The 18,565-nt window shown below is 41.2% G+C and overlaps 1 protein-coding gene across 1 annotated transcript; it reads right to left on the bottom strand.

Annotated features, from left to right (window-relative positions):
* Window positions 1-16,579: 16,579 nt before the first annotated feature.
* LOC114615052 (olfactory receptor 2T6-like) lies at window positions 16,580-17,530 on the bottom strand. Its single transcript, XM_028760722.1, has one exon. It carries the CDS (start codon window positions 17,528-17,530, stop codon window positions 16,580-16,582), a length of 951 nt encoding a protein of 316 aa, XP_028616555.1.
* Window positions 17,531-18,565: the final 1,035 nt, after the last annotated feature.

Raw genomic sequence — 18,565 nt, 5'->3', positions numbered from 1 at the left:
ATGTACTCACTAGTAAGTGAATATTAGCCAAAAAAGAACAGAATAGCGAGAATACAATCCACAGAACTCAAAAAGGTTAACAAGCCAAAGAGCCCAAGTCAGGATGCCTCAGTCCCACTTGGGAGGGAGAAGAAAACAATTACAGAATGGGGGATGGAAAGAGGGACCTGGGTGGGAAAGGGGACAGAGTGGGGAAGAGGGGAACATGATCAGGTATTGGGTGGGAGAACAGGACTGAAGCCCTGAGGGCTAGCAGAAATAATGGAAACAAGCAACCTCAGGAGGTAGGAGGTGGGGGGACCCTCCAGAATGTACCAGAGACCTGGGAGGTGGGATACTCTCAGGACTCAAAGGGAGGGATCTTAGATGAAATGCCCTACAGTGGGGAGAGGGAACTTATAGAGCCCACCCCCAGCAGAAAGACAGGGGATCAGGTGAGGGATGGGGTTGCCACCCCATAGTCAAATACTCTTACTCATAATTGTTCCTATCTGAAAGAACTGCAGGTACAAAAATGGAGAAGAGCCTGAGGAAAAGGAAGTCCAGTGACAGGCCCAAATTGGGATCCTGCTCAAGGGGAGGCCTCAAGGCCTGACAATATTACTGAGGCTATAGTGTGCTCACAAATAGGGGCCTACTATGACTGCCCTCCGAAAGACCCAACAAGCAGCTGAAAGAGTCAGATGCAGATATTTACACTCAATCAGTGGACAGAAGCTGCTGACCCCTGTGGTTGAATTAGGGAACAGTTGGAAGAAGCTGAGGAGGAGGGTGACCGACTCTGTAGGAGGACCAGCAGTCTCAACTAACCTGGAACCCCAAGATCTATACTGGGTCACCAACCAGGCAGCATACACCAGCTGATATGAGGCTCCCAACACATTACAGCAGAGGACTGCCGGGTCTGGACTCAGTTAAAGAAGATGCACCTAACCCTCAAGAGACTGGAGGCCCCAGAGAATGAGGTCTGGTGGGGTGGAGGGTGGAGGGTGGGGGGTGGGGAGTTGAGAATATTCTCGTGGAGACGCTGGTGGGGGAGGGGGAGAAGGTATGGGATGTGGAACAGTCAGAGGGTGGACCTGGTGGGGGATAAAATCTGGACTGTAAAAAAGGATTAAGTAAAATTTTTTAAAAAGTAATTGTTTCTTAGAAACAAAAATCAAAAAGGGATATTGGAGCTGAGCAGTGGTGACGCACACCTTTAATCCCAGCACTTGAGAGGCAAAGGCAGGCTGATTTCTGAGTTTGAGGCTAGCCTGATCTACAGAGTGAGTTCCAGGACAGCCAGGGCTATACAGAGAAACTCTGTCTCAAAAAACAAAACAAAACAAAAAACAAAAAAAACAAAATGGGATATTGGATGGAAATTATAGATTATTTTTTATAATGTGGCTATTTTATTATATGATATATAGTACATAATGCATAATATATTACATATTGTTATATATACATTTTATTATTAATTTTTCCAGTTAATGAATAGCCAAGGTCTTTCCATCTCCTCATATCTTCAATTTAATTTTAGAAATAATATTTGCATTAATTTTTTTAGAATTTCATGCAAAGTATTTAGGCTAGATTTATTCTTAACTCCTTCCATAGGCTCCCTCTCTTCCATGTCCACCCCAATCAAAGAGATAGAATCAACAAGTTAAAAAATAAAATAAAAAAAAATCCCAGGCCCTCATGAATACATTGCAGATGTATGTATTGGAGTATTAATGAGATGTATGATATTGAGATATATGGTTTGAGTATTAAAGGGGTACCAGGAAGTGAAATGGAACTGAATCATGTGTTCTAGGCGATAACAGAAAAAGGGAGCAGGTTTTGGGGCAAGATCCTATGCAGCTAAGTTTAGATTCAGGCATGGTGTTACGCACCTTCAATCCCAGAATTTTAGGAGACAAAGCCATCCAGATCTCTGAGTTCAAGTTCAATCTATAGAGCAAGTTCCAGGAAATTCAACCTTAGGCAGAGAAGGAGTAGGAAAACAGAAACAGAAAGCTGTTAAAAGAATAAGGGGAGCCATGTTCTAGCCCCAGAAAGCAGCAGAACACGCTAATTTTGGCCATGTGGCTCTGGCTTTAGAGTGAAAAATAGAAGGGACTGCTGGGACAATTGATGCCGGTTAGATGTGATTAAGAAGAGATCAGCATCACTGAGGTAAAAATCTTCTAGGAAGTGTTTTCTGAGAGCACATAGAAGCTGTGTTTCAGAGATAGCCAAGGTTATACCTCATGTTGCTGCTAGCTGTACTTGGTAATGTGTAGGAATTACCCAGGAGGTACTGGTTTTGAAGGCATGAAGGGGTCATGAAGAAAAGCTGAGGTTTGGCACTGTGAGAGGCCATGGAAGGCCATTGGTGAAGATGCAGCCTCAGTTGCAGTTGATGGCTCAGGGCTGAAGGGGTCATGCAAAGGAGCTGAGGCTTGGCACCATGAAGAGAGTCTATGAGAGGCTATTGGTGATACCTAGTTATAGTTGAAGACCCCAGTGTATTGGAGATGCCAGTACCATGGGATGATCACCAAGAACAGCAACAACAGTGGAGTGGATCAACCTGAGCTTAGAGTGCTTCAGAGGGCATAGCTGGAGAAGTGATGCTAGTCTTTTGGAGGAACCCAGAAGATCATGTGTGGATCCCAGATACTGAAACAAGAAGCTGTAACATTAAAGATGTCTTGGAGACCCCAAGATTATCGAGATGCCAGAGCCATAGGATATCTCCTGGGGAATGCTGTAACAGGGATTGGAACCAGCCCAAGAAAAGAAGTTTGTTGCAGTCAACAAAGAGTGGAGATCTGAAGACTACTTTGACATCAGACATAGAAATGCAGAATTTGGAGTGTGCCCAGATGGTTTTCTGTCTTGTCTTAGGGCATTATAGTTAAGTGATTGGATGAATCTCAGAAGAGACTTTGAATTTTGGACTTTTGACATTGTTGAGACTACTATAGACTATGAGGACTTTGGAAGTTGGACTAAATGTACTTTTTTTTATTATGCTATGGCTAGGCATTCCCCTCCTCCTTAACTCAAGTGTTTGAACAAGACTATGGAGTCCAGGGAGTGGAATGTGATTGTTTGTGCATGCTTGGCCCAGGGAGTGGCAGTATATGGAGGTGTGGTCTTTTTGGAATAGGTGTGTCACTGTGGGCTTTATTACTCTAGTCCTAGTGCCTAGAATCAAATATTCTCCTAGCAGCCTTCAGATGAAGATGTAGAACTCTCAGTTCCTTCTGCACCATGCCTGTCTGGATGCTGCCATGTTCCCACCTTGATGACAATGAACTGAACCTCTGAACCAGTAAGCCAACCCCAATTAAATGTTGTTCTTTATAAGACTTGCCTTGGTCATGGCATCTATTAACAGCAGCAAAACCCTGACTAAGACACCCTTCCACGCTACAGGACACCCCAGATGCTGAGGACAGAAAATTCATGACATATGTGATATTTTCCCAAGAATGATCTTTACAACTGGAAATAGCAGAATGCTCCATTTTCAGAAAAAACATCAGGTCTCACAGGTCTTCTAGATTCAATCTTGCTGACTTACTTGTCCACCTGGGATGACTGTTAGCAGTTCTTCCAGGTCCTTTTCATCATAGAGGAGAGAGAGAGAATTATGGGAGCCACTAGAAATTGGTTCTGGGATCCAATGGGCTGCCCACTCAAGTCCAGGCTGATATTGATCAGCCTTTTCTTTGACTAGAGCTGACTGGAATCTTAACACTACTGAAGATTCTGCCAGATTCTGATGGGGGGACCTCTGAGAGGCCACTAGACAGCCCACAAATTTATCTAAAGTGAGTCAGGAGATGCAGGAAAAGAATGAGAGCCCCAGGGAACATCTAGAAAGACTTTTTGAAGCCTATAGGAACCGCATCCTTTTTGACCCAGAAGCCAGAGAGCACCAGTCATCTGTGAACATGGCTTTTGTTAACCAAGCTTCCCCTGACATCCATCAGATGCTTCAGCACCTGGATGGCTTTGAGAGTAAGCAACTGATTGTGTTAGCAGCCATAGCTGAGAAGATTTTCAACTACTGGGACACCCTCAAGGATTAACATACCAGAGGATAGGTGAAGGTGCTACTTGATGCCATGAGCCACAGCTGTCCTGATAAGAGAGAGCTGAAAAAAATCTATCTTGTGGAAACAACAAAGGTAAGCCAGCCCCCACTGAAGGAAAAACCTGTCCTCTATTAGAGAGGGACCAATGTATCTATTGTAAGGGAAAGGCCATTGGAAGAATAAAAATCAAAGGGAGAGCCAAAGGTTATGGAATTAGAAGAGCTAGATCACTGAGGGTATCAGGGCTCAAACCCCCCTCTCTATGAGCTCTGGGTAACCATAAAGGTGGAGTGGAAAACCATAGACTTTCTGGTGGACACAGGGGTAAAACATTGTTTTGAGACAACTGCTGGGGCCATTGTCAAATCGAAAAACATGGGTGCAAGGTGCAACCGGCACTAAGCCCTATCCATGGACTACCCAAGAAAAGTGGACTTGGGAGTGGGACTGGTAACTCACTCATTTCTGGTCATCCCTGGGTGACCATATCCTCTGCTATAAAGAGACCTTCTCACCAAAATGGGAGCCCAAATCTATTTTACCCCAAAGGGAATGGAAGTGTGGGATAAGAATGTCCCCATCCATGTTCTCACCTTGGCCCTAGAGAGGAATACAAACTGTTACCTCAATCCACCACATCTCCAGGCCTATCACTCCAGAGAATCCTAGCAGAGTCCTCAAAATCTTGGCAGAAAAAATCTAATGAGACTCATCCAACATCTGACCCCAATTCTAGTTCAATTAAAAGCTGAGGCTACCCTATCCCAAATCAGGCAATATCTAATACCCAGAGAAGCCAGAACAGGAATCACTCCTCACGTTAATCAGCTCTGAGAGGCAGGGATTCTGATTCCTTGCCATAGACATGGAACACTCCCATCTTTCTGATTAAGAAGCCCCATCCTAATGACTATCGACCTGTGCAGGATTTAAGGAAGATAAATAAACAGGTGGAAGACATCTATCCCATAGTTCCAAGCCTATACATCCTGCTGAGCAGCCTCTCTCCCATGCACACAATGTACACTGTGATTGACCTGAAGGATGACTTCTTCAGCCCGACCTGGCACCCCAAAACCAGCCTCTATTTGCCTTTGAATGGCAAGTCTTGAAGAGAGGCCTCAATGAACAACTGACTTGGACATGCCTGCCTCAAGGATTCAAGAACTCACCCACTTTCTTTGATGAGGCATTGCATGAGGACATGAGTGAGTACTGGTGAACCCACCCCAAAATAACAGTGCTCCAGTATGTAGATGACATCCTGATTTCAGCCCCTGACTTGGCGACATGTCAGGGAGTCACATGAGACCTGCTACAGGAGTTGAGTCAACTAGTCAACCTAGTGTCTGTGAAGAAGGCCCAGCTTTGTCAACTTGAGATCACCTATCTGGGGTACATACTTATTGGGGACCAATGCATGCTTGTGCAGACACCCAGAAGCAAACCGTCCTTAGCAGTTCCATCAACACGAAGGCAAGTATGGGAATTTCTGGGATGTGCTGGGTTTTGTAGACTTTGGGTGCCAGAGTTCACTGAGACAGCTAAACCATTATGTGAAGTCACCAGGGGCCATGAAGACAAAATATAATGAACCTTTGAGCTGAACATGGCTTTTAAGACTCTAGAAAGAGCCTTATTGGAGGCACCAGCCTGGTCCTCCTGGACACTCACAAACCTTTCCACCTGTATGTGGATCAGAAAAAGGAGATAGCAAAGTGGGTGCTCACCCAAACTTTGAGACCATGAAAAAGACCTGTGGCTTAATTATCTAAGAAGCTGGACCCAGTGGCCCAAGGATGGCCAGCCTGTATCTGGATCATAGCTACCACTGCCCTACTAGTCAAGGATGATGATAAAATAATCATGAGGCAGAAATTTTTTTTATCACCACTCACCATGTTATTGAGAGGACCCTCAAGATTCCACCCAGCCAGTGGTTGTCCAACTCTAGACTGGTGTACTTTCAGGCCCTACTTTTGAATCCCCTTTGGATAAGATATAACCCATCATCTGCCCTAAACCCAGCCACCCTGCTACCAGACCATCCTCATATGTGCAGCACGATTGCTCTATAGTTCTGGGGCACATCCAGAACATTATGCTGGATTTGACTGGCCAGACATAGAATGTATCTACTTCACAGATGAGAGCAGCTTCATTTAGAATGGAATTAGGTATACAGGGGTGGTGAAAATGTACTTGGACTCTATTATATGAGCAACTGCTTTGCTGCCAGGAACTTCAGCCCAGAAAGCTCTAACCCAGGCTTTAAAACTGCAAAAAGAGCCATAGATAACATTTACACTGACAGCAGCATATGGGATTATTAACTGATGAAGGAAAACCATCAAAACTGAGGAAGGAATACTTGCTTTATTGGATATATTATGGCTTCCTCTCAAAGTGGCCATAATTCATTGCCCCAGGCATCAGAAATGGACATCAAAAATAGCCCAAGGGAACAGGCTAGCTGATAAAGCCAAAAGGGAGGCCACCCAAGCTTCTACTACCCACTCTTGCCTGGCACCCATGGGGTGAGAGCACAGCCAACCTTCCTGCATTGTGTCTCCTTGAGCAGCCCTAGCCCCATGGTAGAGCAGACTCGGGACCTGCACTTTTAAACAACACCTCCCCATGGCTTCTACTACTTTGAACCAGATGATGAAGTCTGGATTGAGAGACATAACCATAAGACTCTGGAACCTTGATGGAAAGGACCATACACCATGATCTTGATCATGCCAATGGCTGTGAAGGTGGATAGGATCAAGTAGTGGATACACCACACCAACATTAAGCCTGCTAGGAAAGAGACAATCCAACAACTGAAGTCTCAGTAGAGGAGACTTCCAGGTGAACCACCACAAGAATGACAGAAGGTTACCCCACACCCTGTTGATCTGCTGAAACTGTGACTCCAGTGCTCCTAATACTGATGGCTTTCTGCTTACACTTTGCTGCACCAGCCAGTAGCCCCCTACTATATGGGTACCCCCCCCCCGGGGTGGGGGGTAATGCAACAACTTTGTCATCAAATTCACAGTGGCTGGAAAGAAGGCTGATTGGACTGCCAGTTCTTAATTCCCCTCTCCTTGGACTTAACACAGAACTCTTGGTTACTAGACAGGGACTCTGTGTTGGAAATAAGGTACCCCCAGTCTATTCCCACATCTGCAATCACACTGTAACCCATACTGTTGCAGGATATATGCTGCCCCCAGAGAATGATTTGTGTGCTTGTATCTTGGGGCATACTCCATGCATTTTTGGCTTGGTTGTAAATATGACTGAGGATTTTTATGTTCTAGTACAGCTTGTACACAGAGTGACTAATTACTGTGGGGAGGATTTCTTCAACCAGCTAGCACCTCCAAACAATTGAGCTAAAAGGGTGGCCATTTCAAGCTATGTTACTAGGTTCTCTTCTTGGCATATAGATGGCTGGAGATGCTAGTGTAGGGGCCTCAGCTCTACAAGGCCCTATGGATGGCAATAGATGCAAATATATAGGAGATGGAAAAGTCTATAATGGCTCTGAAGAATTCCCTATTCTCCCTGGTAGAAGTAATCTTACAGAACAGAAGAGGCCTAGACTTGCTGTTCTTCCAGCAGGGAGGACTCTGTGCCACCTCAAGTGAGGAATGTTGTTTCTGTATTGACCACTCAGGGGTGGTCAAAGAATCCATGGCCTTAGAAAGAGACAACAAGACAGAGCCTACTGATGTTAGCTTTGACTTGTGGTCCCTGCATAATCAATGCTTTAGTTAGGCTTCTTCCTTCCTTCCTTCCTTCCTTCCTTCCTTCCTTCCTTCCTTCCTTCCTTCCTTTCCTTCTTTCTTTCTTCCCTTCTTCCTTTCTTCCTTTCTTTCTCTCTTTCTTTCAGTGGGGAGGAAAGAGTTTGTTTCATCTTATATCTTATAGTACATTATGAATGGTAGTCAGGACAAGAAATCAAACATGAATATGAAGACAGTCACTGAATAAGAGGTCATGAAGGAATAGAATTACTATCTTGTATAGACTGATTTCTTTTTTTTTCTTTTTTTTTTTATTGGATGATTTATTTACATTTCCTATGTTGTCCCCTTACCCCATCCCCCACCACCCCCTCGGAACCCCCAATCCCCTCGCCCCTCCTCCTTCTTCTCTGTGGATGTAACCTCTATCTACACCCCCCCACTCCCACCTCCCCACCCTCAAAATTCCCACCCCCTGGGGCATCCAGCCTTCATGAGTAGACTGCTTTCTTATTCCAGCTGTTAGGGATGGCACTTGCAACAGTAAATCATCAGTCAAGAAAATACTCAATGACTTTTGCCTACTAGACAATTTGATGGAGATATTTTCTCCACTGAAGTTTCCTTTTTCAATCTGACTCCTGTTAGACTATATTTGATAAAAAACAAAGAAAGAACAAAAGAAAGAATGAACGAAAGAAAGAAAGAAAGAAAGAAAGAAAGAAAGAAAGAAGGGAGGGAGGGAGGGAGGAAGGGAGGGAGGGAGGGAGGGAGGGAGGGAGGGAGGGAGGGAGGAAGAAAAGACTTTTCTCAAAGAACCAGTACCTGGTTTTGTTGATTCTTTGTATAGTTTTTCTTGTTTCTATTTGGTTGATTTCAGCCCTGAGTTTGATTATTTCCTGCCTTCTAATCCTCTTGGATATTACTTCTTTTTGCTCTAGAGCTTTCAGGTGTGCTGTTAAGCCACTAGTGTATTCTCTTTCCAGTTTCTTTTTGGAGGCACTCTGAACTATGAGTTTTCCTCTTTGCACTGTTTTCATTATGTCCCATAAGTTTGGATATGTTGTGCTTTCATTTTCATTAAATTCTAAAAAGTCTTTAATTTCTTTCTTAATTTCTTCCTTGACCAAGTTATCATTGAATAGGGCGTTGTTCAGCTTCCATGTGTATGTGAGCTTTCTGTTGTTTTTGTTTTTATTGAAGACTAACTAGCCTTAGTCCATGTGATCTGATAGGATGCATGAGATTATTTCAATCTTCTTGTATCTGTTGAGGCCTGTTTTGTGACTGATTATATGGTTAGTTTTTGAGAAGGCACCATGAAGTGCTGAGAAGAAGGTATATTCTTTTGTTTTAGGATGAAATGTTCTATAGATATTTGTTAAAATCATTTGGTCCATCACTTCTGTTAGTTTTACTGTGTCTCTGTTTAGTTTGTGTTTCCATGATCTGTCCATTGATGAGAGTGGAGTGTTGAAGTCTCCCACTATTATTGTGTGTGGTGCAATGTGTGCTTTGAGCTTTAGTAAATTTTCTTTTATGAATGTGGGTGTTCTTGCATTTGGAGCACAGATGTTCAGAATTGAGAGTTTTTCTTGGTAGATTTTTCCTTTGATGAGTAGGAAGTGTCCTTCCTTATCTTTTTTGACAACTTTTAGTTGAAAGTCTGTTTTATTCTATATTAGAATGGCTACTCCAGCTTGTTTCTTGGGACTATTTGCTTGGAAAATTGTTTTCCAGCCCCTTTTTAGTTGTGGTAATTATTTAAAATCAGCCTCTGGCTCAAGCCAACTATCTAAGCTGTGGCAGCTCTGTCTAGCTCACCCACCATGTTCTGTGGCCAGAGGCCACGTGCATGCAGCAGCTAGAACCAGCCTGCCAGAAGCACCAGCCCTGCCACCCACAAGACAAGATAGAGATTGTCTCTCTATCTTGGTAATGAGAGACACCATCATGCTGAACTTCTGAAGAATAAAACACTGTTTGTGTTTACATACTATTTGAGTCTGGGGTATCATTCTTCAGTGAATCACCATACACCACACCTGGGATTCAAACAAATATTTATTCTTATATTATTTTTGTGCTATTCACAGAACCCAAAACTCCAAAATTGTAACTACAATGGGTCAACATGCAGAGAACAAAACTGACTTTTGGAAGCCCAACCCCATTTTATACATCTATAACATGAACCACACATGGAAAACTCAGTAAACATCATCCAAGAAGAATGTAAATTGTTTAATAAATTGTTTTATAGATATTTATAAGATCAGGCCATTGATTTGAGATCAAATTTCTATATATTACAGGAAAGCTGCACCTATGAAATATCAACAATATAGTCAACACCATAATACATGGAGGATAATACAAAGTATTCCCACTAAAATCAGTAACAAGACAAAGATGTCCTTTCTGTCCATTATCAATCAATTTACATAAAGCCTTAGATAGAACATGAAGAGAAAAAGAAATAAAATGGATACAAATTGGAAAAGAGGAGTGAAGGTACTCCATTTTGCAGATGATATGATCCTATACATAAAATGTCCTAGAGACTCCACCAAAATACCTTAGAGATAATAAAGTCCTTCAGCAAAGCATCAGGATACAGAAGGTCTTAATTATTCTTTTATTGCTATAACAGAACACTCTGACCAAGGCAACCTATAAAAGAAGGTATTTGAGTTTAGGATTGCAAAGGTTTGAATCCATGTTGACAAAGAGACAAGAACAGCTGAGAATTTACTTCTTCGTCTGCAGACAGGAGGTAGAGAGTATACTGTCTACAAGAGGAGGCTTTTGAAACCTCAAAGCCCATCCCTGTGACATAACTCTTCCAACATAGTGACACCTAGTAATTCTTCTTAAACAGCTTCTGCAGTGGGGATCAATTGTTCAAACATAAGGTTCTTTGGAGACTATTTTTATACAAAGCACCACACAAAGTTAACATAAAAACTAGTAGCCTTCCTATACTTCAGTTAAACATACTGAAAAAGAAATCAATGAAACTACCCTATGTACAACACACACACACACACACACACACACCTGAAAATAAATTTAACCAAGGAAATAAGAGATTTCTATGAAAACTTCTACAATAAAATTGTGAAGACATTCAAGAAAGAAATTGAGGAAGACACTGGATGATGAAAAGACCTCCCATGCTCCTGGATTAGAATAATCAACATTGTGAAAATGGCCCTTGCTCCAAAAGTCAATCTACAGATTCAATACAATGCCAATGAGATCCAACAGATATTCTTGGCAGACACAGAGACAAATCTTCAAGTTAATATGGAAACACAAAAAACCAGCGATAGCCAAAACAATCCTGGGAGCCATAGTATTAAAAACAGCACAATAGTGTCATAAAAGTAGATGTAATGGAATAAAATGTATGTCTCAGATATAAGTCCATAAAGCCAAAGATATTTGATTTTTAACAAAGAAGCAAAATGTATGCACAGAAGAAAATATAGCACCTTCAACAAATGTTGAGGGAAATATTGTACTACAACAGTGTAATGAAAATTTGGGAATATTGAATTCTTAAAAAACACAGAAATTTTAAAAGCATACGTTTTCATTTTAATCCCAGGGGTGTGGATATGGAGCTGCTATAGATTATCCACAACGGTTGTGATTTTCCTCATGCTCTAGCAAGAGGATGATTTTGCCAGCAGCAGATAATTTCTGTGATTGTGTGATGATTGGAATTCTGGGGACTTTTCAGATAGTATATAAATGCTAAGGTTCTGAGAGAGTTGGTGGGTTTGTTGTTGATTGGTTGCTGTTGGTTGAGGTTTGTTAAGTAGTCATGTACAAAGAAACATCAAGAAGAAACTAAATACCCTGAAAGTGCATATCAAACTTGCCTTAAGGAACTTGACATCCCTAATCAGCAGGAAGTAGTCTAATAATAATGTCACCTCTTGTCACTTCTTAACTAATGTCTTAGTTAAGGTTTTCATTGCTGTGAAGAGGCAATATGACCAAGGAAACTCTTATAAGAGCAATATTGACTCAGCACACAAGATTTGCTCTAGTTTCTTGCCTATATGATAAGTAGGTGCTGTGTTATGATCAATCAGCCTTTCAACTCCTACTCCTAACAGACTTTATATACTCTCCCCTGGAAAGATAGTGTACTGCTGTCTCATGGAAACTGTCTCTGAAAGTCCTGTCATATGAACCCTGCTTGCCAATTCTGCTCCTTTATCCCTTGTGGGCCAGTGGGCAATGACCTTTGAGGAGAAGGGAGACCCACAGATATCTGTCTAATTGGACTTAGGGTTTGCACAACAGGAAGAAAACCATGTCTGATACTGGAAACTATGGCTAGTGAGAACAATGTGTTGTACATTTAGCAGCCTGAAGATCAATAGTGATCTGTAAAACATCATGAAACAAGACAGAAAAGATTTTTTATCATACTGCCCTGAGTAGAGTCATCAGAAAGATCTCTCCAGGCAATGGTGGTGCACGGCTTTAATCCCAGCACTTGGAAGGCAGAGGCAGGTGGATTTCTGAGTTTGAGGCCAGCCTGGTCTACAGAGTGACTTCCAGGACACCCAGGTCAGCCAGTGCTACACAGAAAAACCCTGCATTGAAAAACCAAAAAAAAAAAAAGAAAAGAAAAAGAAAAGGAAAAAAAAGAAAGAAGGAAGGAAGGAAAAGAGAGAGAGAGAAAGAGAGGGAGAGAGAGAGAGAGAGAGAGAGAGAGAGAGAGAGAGAGAGAAAGTTCTCTCTTTGAGTCATGAGAGGCATTCTTCTATGAGAGTTGGTCAATGTCAGAAGAACTAGGGAACCAGGACCTCTTGACAGCAAAGGGTCATATTCCATTGGTCCTGAGAGGGCAAGGATTTGGCATCTTGAGGAAACTTTCAAATAGGTAAAGTATTTCCCCCATAATGGAAAAGGAGGTCCATACTCCAAATTAATTTATGATCATAGAAAAATCATAGCTGAAAACTAAGCATTAAAAAGATTCTATTAGAATACTATAATATAATTTTATTTTTACATAGATTCTTCAACATCCTGTCTACATTTTCTTCATATGGTTTGCTTGAGCACTACCAGTGATGTGTTTAGCTGAAAACAATGCTAAATGTTCTCTGGAGTTGTGTTCACATGTATGTTGGAAGGAATATACACGAGAGAGAGCAGGTTACATGTAAACACGCTATTAACAATGTCAAGGTCTTGGTACTTGTCTTTGGATGATTTGAATAAGAAATACAGATTTCTTTCTTATGTACATATGCCATAAAATTAATTGGAATTATATCTTTCTGTGGGTAATGTGAATCAGCATAGTTGATCAGAGATAAAGAAAAAACCATATCTACAAGGAAATTCCAGTCTGCCTTAGAAACTAAGTCCTGAGTGTCCATTAGGCATTTGATCTTTTTGATTTGCTCTCTGTTGCTTCTCTCACTGGGTTGGTGTTCTATAGTTCTGCATTCTTCTATCATTGCCAGGTTTTGATCCTTCCAGTCTACCGATATTAGGGGCCAGAGTAGGGAAGATAAGGAGTAAAAGGCTGCAAATATGTATCAGAGGTACTGTGAATTTAATGTCCTTACACTGTCTCCATTCTTTAGTGATTCTTCTATAACCACGAATTACACTTTTCACTAGCTCATTTTTACTAGAACACAAAATGCTGAAATTTTCACAGTCCTAGACACTGAAGTTTGAAAAGTCTTATTTCTTCTGGTGTAGCTAAAAGGTTCACAGTGCAGTGCCTGCCATGTCAGATCACAGGAAGCACATCTTAAGCAATGGAGCTTAAGTTCTCCTATGGTGGTAGAGAGGAAAAAAATAGGCCAAACTAAAATCCTGTGTTGTTTCCCAGAGCTACAATTACTTAACCTACATAATCCTTTGAGAGGACTTTTAGGGGTTAGGCCTTAGACTGCAGTATGAAACACCTTTACACAAAGACAGAAAACTAGTCATCTCGATTTCCCTGTAACAACCTTGTTTCAAAAGGTTGATTACCTTGGTAAGAGGAAAACTATAGAATTCACAGAAATACACTGCAGGGTATTTTATGTTTTATATGTACTATTTTTCATTTGAAGGTTAAATAATTTTGATCCATAAAATAAATGGACAATAGACAACAGTAAAAAAGAAAATGTATCCATACTTTGTTACAAGACTAAGACGTAGGACTGAGAAACCCAATGAGAGACAAAGTGTTAACTTTGTGTAGGTTTCAGCAAAGGGATGCCTTAAGTCTCCAGAGCAAAGATGGTGAGCTATGGAGGTGTGTGGAGAATATGTACAGTAAGAGTTGTCATCACTATTCAGTTAGTCGTCCAGGTAACCTCCCTTCGGAAATGTGTATATGGGCCACAGCAGACCCTTGCTACATAGGAGTAGAGGTGGTAATAGCAGGTAAGAGGCACCTGTCTTTGCCTTCCTAATTCAGATTTATGCAAATTTCTTCTCATGAACAGACAGATATTTAGAGCCATTCCTGTCCTCAGAGATCTTCAGCATCTGAAAAACTTGAAATCTGACAAGAAACATTTGGAGTGGAATATTTTACTCTCTCCAAATAGACCACCTGTTTCCCCTCTGTACAAAAACAGTGCACTATCAACCAGTACCAAAGCTAACTTGGAACATAGATTACAAAATATAATACTAATATATCTTCAATGTGGGGAGCTAAAACTTACTCTATTTTTTCTAATTACATTTTCTTTTCAATAAATACTGGCTACAGTGTCCTCAGTTATATATTCATAAGCCCAAGCCTAGTTTTATGAACCAACTTTTGATGTGTCCAGGTCTACTTTACTTCCTAAACTTCCACAATTCTTTGAAGATGGCTTCCCATGACTTATTGGATAAAATATACTTGCATGGCTTCTAGAAAAACTGACATAGCTTTTCATGTGAATGCCAGTCTCTACTTGAGAGAGCCCTGGGAAGAAGGCACACCACCTGTTCCAGTCTGGACTGGCTCTCTCTGTACACTGATTATCTCCTAATGTTGTCAAACAGGGTCTGGATATGATGCTTTCATTCTCCAAAGCAGCATTGTTCATGGTCATTGCCTTCTTGCACTGGTCGGAGTCCAGCTAGTTCTTGTAGTCATCCTTACCAACAGTTGTATGGCAGAAGCAGCTCTCAAGATGGCCAATCCGACAGTTCCTAGTTTTTCTTTTAGCATCTTTTTACCAGAACTGATTCCTTGAGATGCCTTTGAAACAGCTCCCAACTGTATGTGGCTTTTGGAAAAGAGGCCTGATATGAAATGAAAACCTGCCTGAGTTATCTATTTTTAAAAATAATTTTCTGCTTACTGTTATTTGGGACTATCAGCCCCAATAATCAAAGCTAATTAATGAACTGTCTTTGTATGATTACACACACACACACACACACACACACACACACACACACACACACCACCGGTTCTGATCAGTAAGGAACTCTACCTAATACAAATATATACCAGAATTGATATACAGCTAGCATGCATTAGTGCCCTCCAGCCTTTCTCATTTATTAGGATTCTGACTTCGCTTCCTAGATTGGATATCACATTGCAGTGGGAATTTTTACAGATCTGCCTCCCAAATAAGCCTGTCAGGCCAGCATAGAACTCAGAGAAGACTGCTCAGTTTGACAATTTTGTATCTAATTCCCAGCAGCATTTCAGTCTAGTAGGCCATCTGTCTCTGTCCAGCTCTCCTACTGTTATCAGAGCAGATGGGCATCATTGGATGCAACTTGAATTCTGTCCAACAGGCGGAAGTCAAAGACCAACACTATACCACACAGAGTTGGTCCAAGAGTATGGGAAGGTAGATTTTATGACTAGGTCCACCCTAAATATTTATTCCCAGCCCTTAATTTACTAAAACACAAATGATATTAGTTTGTCTCCAAAAAGGATTTTCTAGTTGTAACTTACAAATGTAAAGCTGAGTTATAGTTTTTCTCATTTTATGTTAAATCCAATGAAAAAGATGGAGAAAAATGTTTTATCCAACATTTCTCTGGAAGTGGAAAGAAGTTGGCATTATTTCTCTTATCACTAACATCTACACTGAGAGTCCAAGAATCACAATAATTTAGAAAAGACCCTGGGACACAACTGTAGAATTGCTTTTGTATGTACTATTTCTTTCTCAAATATCTGTTGCTACATACCCCAGTATGATGAATAAGAAATCCAATAGGACCCTGCTCTGCAGTAATTTGGTATTTGAATTGCCATATATATGTGGTCGGTCCTTTTTTTCCACCTTCAACTCTAGATAAGGCAGAATTTTTTCAATTGTTACTCTGGAAAGAGATGTCTGGACATTATAAATTCCAATGTTGAGTATCTGTAGCTATTTCCTGTGACACTTTATAACATGTTGTTGTCATTTGATTATTGACACTCATAAGTGTTTCATAGGTTTTTATAAGGTCGCTGAGGGTTGATATGTAATATTAACCACACACTTTCAGACCTCCGTGTACATGAGTGGCAATGTCAGAACTCCCAAGAGTGAGTTACGGAAACAAAGAAGGAGGAAACCAGTGGCACCAGTGGATGGGACGTTAGCACCATTTATACACAAAATGTTGTCACTGCTTCTTATCTTTGATGGAAACACTGCTGATGGATCTGTCCATGGAACTGGCTTTGGACATTGCCGTAGCATTATCTGTCCACACTATCTATGCTTTATCCCAGACAGGCAGAAGTGTGTTAGCTTCTTATAATTATTTTCTTCCCACATTACAGGTCCCTCTATGTCTTGCTATCACCCTCTTCAAAGCCCCTGCCACATCTCTGTTCCTCAGACTATAAATAACAGGGTTGAGCAAGGGGGTGAGAATGGTATAAAAGGCTGAGAAGATTTTGTCTTTGAGTGGGGTGTGATAGGCTTGGGGAAGCATATAGGTATACAAAGCAGCCCCATAAAACAATGTCACTACAATCACATGTGATGAGCAGGTGGCAAACGCCTTTTTCCTCCCTTCTTCAGACTTTATCTGATGTACTGTGACCAGTATCTGGGCATACGATGTGATCACCACAGAGAAGGGGACCAACAGCATCACAACACAGCAGATATACATCACCATTTCATATATGGCTTTGTCACCACAGGCTAGTCTCAGCATCGTGGGAGCCTCACAGAAAAAGTGGTTGATCTTGTGGGATGCACAGAATGGGAGACTCATTGTGATGGGGGTGAGGAGGAAACTGTCCAAAGCCCCACCAAACCAAGAACTGGCCAAAATAAACCAGCAGACCCTCCGACTCATGAGGACAGGATAACGGAGCGGATTGCAGATGGCCACATAGCGGTCATAAGCCATAAGTCCCAGCAGGAAGAATTCGGCCCCTACAAAGCCCATGTAGAGAAAGTACTGGGCTGTACAGGCAGCAAAAGAGATGGTTCCTTTGCCTATGATGTAATCAATCAATATCTTAGGCACAATAGTGGAGATATACATCATGTCAATGAAGGAGAGGTGGCTGAGGAGGAAATACATGGGGGTGTGGAGGTGAGGGTCTATGTGAATGAGAAAGATCATGACTCCATTAGCCACTATGGCCATGAAGAACGTGACACAAATAACACTGAACAGGAATCCCGAGGCTTTGTTGTGAGTAAAGAGCCCCACAAAGGTGAAGTCACTGGGAAAGGTTTTGTTTCCATCCATAGGTTTGTATCTGAGCTGGAAGTATAAAAAGAGAAGAAGGAGTTATTAAAAAATTACAATGGTAAGAGGAATCATTACAAATGTATGAATGAGATCCTTAAATTAGACTCCTTTGTCTGATGTCAAGCACTTTCTGGGAAGTTAATTGTAGCTTCTCTTTTGGCAGTGTCTTCTTAAAGAGTAACCTGAAAGTCAGGGATCCTGGCATGGAATTGAGTAGATATTTGATAAACAATTCTTAATGCAAAAAAATTTGATTATTATTGCATAGCATTTGGGCCCTGTAGGCAGGTTCTTTCTCCTCCTCCTCCTCCTCCTCCTCCTCCTCCTCCTCCTCCTCTTCTTCTTCTTCTTCTCCTTCTTTTTTCTTTTTTGAGTATAGTCTGATTGCTTAAAATGTATATTCAGCAGCAAAACAACAAATATTTTAAATTAATTTTACATACCCAAGTAATTTAGAACAATATTTGATCAGATTGTCAATTTGCTTCACACATTAAAAATGTGATGATTTGCCAGGCGGTGATGGCGCATGCCTTTAATCTCAGCACTTGGGAGCAGAGGCAGGAGGATTTCTGAGTTTGAGGCCAGCCTGGTATACAGAGTGAGTTCCAGGACAGCCAGGACTATACAGAGAAACCCTATCTTGAAAAAACCAAAAAAAAAAAAAAGTGATGATTCAAGGCTGGAAATGAATTTGGCTCAGCAGATAAAGAAGGTCACCACCAAACTTGCTAACCCGAATTTGAGCATCAGAACTCATGATGGAAGGAGAGAACTGACTCCTGAAAGCTGTCTTCTGATGTCCACATGTATGCCATTTATCATATACCCTCATATATGATAAAGAAATAAACGTAATAATACTTTAAAAAATATAGAAGGCTTTACCAATTCCACTATAGAAATAGCCATGAAGTTGTGGACTCTGTTGAAAACTATAATAAGCGTTAGTTAGTAGTTCATTATTGACCATGACTGTTAGCCAAGTTTTCATTAATATATGTTATATCCTGTTTATACACTGACAGGTTT

The sequence above is a fragment of the Grammomys surdaster genome, unplaced genomic scaffold (genome assembly GCF_004785775.1).
Source record: "Grammomys surdaster isolate TR1022 unplaced genomic scaffold, NIH_TR_1.0 126546, whole genome shotgun sequence".
NCBI classification, from domain to species: domain Eukaryota; kingdom Metazoa; phylum Chordata; class Mammalia; order Rodentia; family Muridae; genus Grammomys; species Grammomys surdaster.
Note: the sequence above shows the minus strand (reverse complement) of the source record. Positions and strands in the feature narration are given on the sequence as shown.

What these genes read in the sequence shown, in the direction of transcription:
- LOC114615052 (XM_028760722.1), bottom strand. Translation starts at nt 17,530, where the DNA reads ATGGATGGAAACAAAACCTTTCCCAGTGACTTCACCTTTGTGGGGCTC.